Below are 3,699 nucleotides of genomic sequence, written 5' to 3' on the forward strand. Positions count from 1 at the left end.
TGCGTTGATTGGCTGCTTGGATTTTTATCTTCTTAATAATTTGGACTCAATTATTTCATTGCAAATAATTTTTTTTTTTTTTTTTTTTTACCAAAATTCGTGATTTTTTTTTCTCTATAAATAGAGACTTGGATCATTTCATTTGGACACAGAAAAAAAATCGAGTTTTTCACTCTCTTAATCTCATTATTAGTCTTTCTTTTAAAGTTTTAGTCTTTGATTAGTGAAATGGATCCCAATAACAATCAATTCAACACCCAAAATTCTTCTGATTACCCATTTAGCTACCAAAATCCCAACAATTATCAACACCCAAATCAATTTCTCAACCAACATCCTCAAAACCCAAATCAATTTCCCAACCAATATCCTCAAAACCCAAATCAATTTCTCAACCAAAATCCTCAAAACATGCCTAATTTTGGTTTTGCCTCAAATTTCAATCACTCATCCTCTGTTCCAAACAACTTTCATCCATATTCTAGATCTATGATGGGATATCCATCTCAAACACCCCCATTTAATGGCTATATGCCGATGATGAATGAAAATTTTCAGAGTGTTGGAGAAATGACAAGAGACAATGAAGTCACTCCAGAGGATACAACTCCTAAGAGCAAAAAAAACCCCCAACCATCATGGAACACTGAACAAAATTTGGTGTTAATTAGTGGGTGGATAAAATATGGAACATCCAGTGTTGTCGGGAGAAACCAGACAAGTGAATCATATTGGGGTAAAATTACTGAGGATTGTAATGAGCATTGCTCATTCGATTCTCCACGCGATGTCATTGCATGCCGAAACCGTTTTAATTATATGAGAAAATTAATAAATAAATGGGTTGGTGCTTATGATACCGCTAAGCGTCAGCAAGCAAGCGGTTGGTCGGAAGATGATGTTTTGGCAAAAGCCCAGGAAATATATGCATGTGGGAAGAATGGTAAATTTACTTTAAAGGAAGAATGGCGCGCTCTTCGTGATCAACCACGTTATGGCAGTCAAGTAGGAGGCAGTCAAGTGGGAGGAAATGTTGGCTCAGGTAGTAGTGGATCTAAGAGATCTCACGATGACTCTGTAGGATCTAGTGCTCGTCCAATGGGAAGGGAGGCAGCTAAAAAAAAAGGAAAAAAGAAAAGCAATGACGCTGGCTTGAAGGAGGTGGAAAACGAGTGGGTTCAATTCAAAGAAATGAAGGTGCAAGAGATGGAACAATTTAAAGAGTACACCGAAAAAATGGAAAAGTACACTGCAGTGCAACAGGAGAAAAACAGATTGAAGAAAATGGACTTGTACATGAAGTTAAGTTCTCAAGAGCATCTCGATGACAGGAAAAAAAAAATGTTGGAAAACTTGGAGCGTGAGCTGTTTGGAAATTAATTTCACTAATATTTGTTTGTATTCGGTCAAAATTGTCAGTGTTGTCTAGTCCCCAATGTTTACTTTAAATAATTGTCAGTGTTGTCTAGTCCTCAATGTTGCTTTAAATAATTGTCGGTGTTGTTTAGTCCTCAATGTTGCTTTAAATAATTGTCAGTGTTGCTTTAAATAATTTGTCTCGTGACTTTACTATGCTTTACTATGCTTTTACTATGCTTTAAATAATTTGTCCCGTGACTTTACTATGCTTTACTATGCTTTTACTATGCTTTAAATAATTTGTCCTGTGGTATTCATAGCCCATGGTATTCATAGCCCATGGTATTCCTAGCCCATGGTATTCCTAGCCCATGGTATTCGTAGCCCATGGTATTGCTTCAACTATTTTCTTATATATAGGGACTTGAATAACATTCATATCTACTTCCAAACCTATTTGCCACTTCAATATTGTTTAAACTATTTCCTTTCTCAAATTACATTCATATCCACTTCCAATATCTACTTCCAAACACTATCAATGGATCCTTTTGGTTTTGATATGAAAGCCTACTTCCAAAAACGTGATGCTGAAGACACTTATATGGTCAACCGATTTATTCAGCGTCGAAAAAAACTAGAGGAAGGTAGTGGATCCGGTAGTGGATCTGGTAGAAGAAAATATTTAAATAGAGATCATGCAGCAGCTAACCAAAGACTCATTGACGACTACTTTGCCAATGAGCCTACATATGACGATGCAATGTTTCGTCGTCGGTTTCGGATGCAAAAACATGTTTTCCTTCGAATCGTTGGAGACCTTTCAAGTAGTGACAACTACTTCACCCAACGAGTTGATGCCACCAACAAAGAAGGTATATCACCCTTAGCAAAATGTACCACAGCAATGCGAATGTTAGCATATGGTGTGGCAGCAGATGCGGTCGATGAATACATTAAAATTGGAGGTACTACAACATTGGAGTGCTTACGTAGATTCTGTAAAGGAATCATACGATTGTATGAGCATGTGTACTTGAGAGCACCAACCCAAGATGACCTTCAAAGAATACTCCATGTTAGTGAAATGCGGGGGTTCCCAGGGATGATCGGGAGTATTGACTGCATGCACTGGGAGTGGAAAAATTGTCCTAAAGCATGGGAAGGTCAATTTACTAGGGGGGATAAGGGAACCACCACAGTTATTCTTGAAGCAGTTGCATCTCATGATCTATGGATCTGGCATGCCTTTTTTGGATGTCCAGGAACGTTGAACGATATCAACGTTCTAGATCGATCACCGGTGTTTGATGATGTGGAACAGGGAAAGACTCCAAGGGTGAATTTCTTTGTGAATCAACGTCCCTATAATATGACATACTATCTAGCTGATGGTATCTACCCTTCTTATCCAACTTTCGTCAAATCAATTAGACTTCCTCAAAGTGAACCCGATAAGTTATTTGCAAAACAACAGGAGAGCTGTCGAAAGGACATCGAACGTGCTTTTGGAGTGCTTCAAGCTCGATTTAAAATCATCCGTGAACCAGCTCGCTTGTGGGACATAGCCGATTTGGGTATCATCATGAGGACATGCATCATATTACATAATATGATTGTTGAAGATGAAAGAGATACATATGCTCAACGTTGGACCGATTTTGAGCAATCTGAGGGAAGTGAATCTAGTACACCGCAACCATACTCGACCGAGGTGTTACCCACCTTTGCAAATCATGTGCGTGCTAGATCCGAGTTGCGTGATCCAAATGTTCATCACGAATTGCAAGCAGATCTCGTGAAGCACATATGGACAAAGTTTGGAATGTTTCGTGATTGAAGATGATTTGTATCAGAATAAATAAATTAGTTGTGTTTTGTGTGCTTGTTTGTTGTCTTGCATTTTAAGCTATTTGTGTGTCGCGTGCTTAGTTTGTTGTATTGCATTTTAAGTTAAGAAAAAAAAATATTTCAATAAATATTGTTTTTAAAAAAAATTAATTGTATTATTTTAATTTAATTTAAATCGATAATTATAATTTTATGTAATTATAAAAACAAAAATTAAATAAGAATAAGAAATAAAAAGTGGTGGGGTAGGGTGTTGAATATTTACCATTGGAGTGATAAAAATTGAATGGGTGTTGAATTAAGAGAGAGAAAATGATGTGGAGTGTTGGGAATTGAAAAAGTGGGTGTTGAAGGGTATTGAAAAAATTTTCCCATTGTATATGGTCTTACACATACCCACCTCTAAATTAAGACTAATCCGATCCATAATATCACTATTAAAGAAAATATTTCTGATCCATAATATCACTATTAAAGAAAATATTTCTG

At 36.7% G+C, this 3,699-nt stretch overlaps 1 protein-coding gene across 1 annotated transcript; it reads left to right on the forward strand.

The window, feature by feature from the left end:
- Nucleotides 1–492: 492 nt before the first annotated feature.
- LOC146956193 (glutathione S-transferase T2-like) lies at nt 493–1,380 on the forward strand. Its single transcript, XM_085749145.1, has one exon. The coding sequence runs from the start codon at nt 493–495 to the stop codon at nt 1,378–1,380; it is 888 nt and encodes a 295-aa protein (XP_085605271.1).
- Nucleotides 1,381–3,699: the final 2,319 nt, after the last annotated feature.

Source organism: Medicago sativa, chromosome 1, assembly GCF_051527215.1.
Source record: "Medicago sativa cultivar Bolivia chromosome 1, Bolivia_mono, whole genome shotgun sequence".
NCBI lineage: Eukaryota > Viridiplantae > Streptophyta > Magnoliopsida > Fabales > Fabaceae > Medicago > Medicago sativa.

Coding starts and splice junctions, on each gene's coding strand:
- LOC146956193 (XM_085749145.1), top strand. CDS start 493: ATGGGATATCCATCTCAAACACCCCCATTTAATGGCTATATGCCGATG.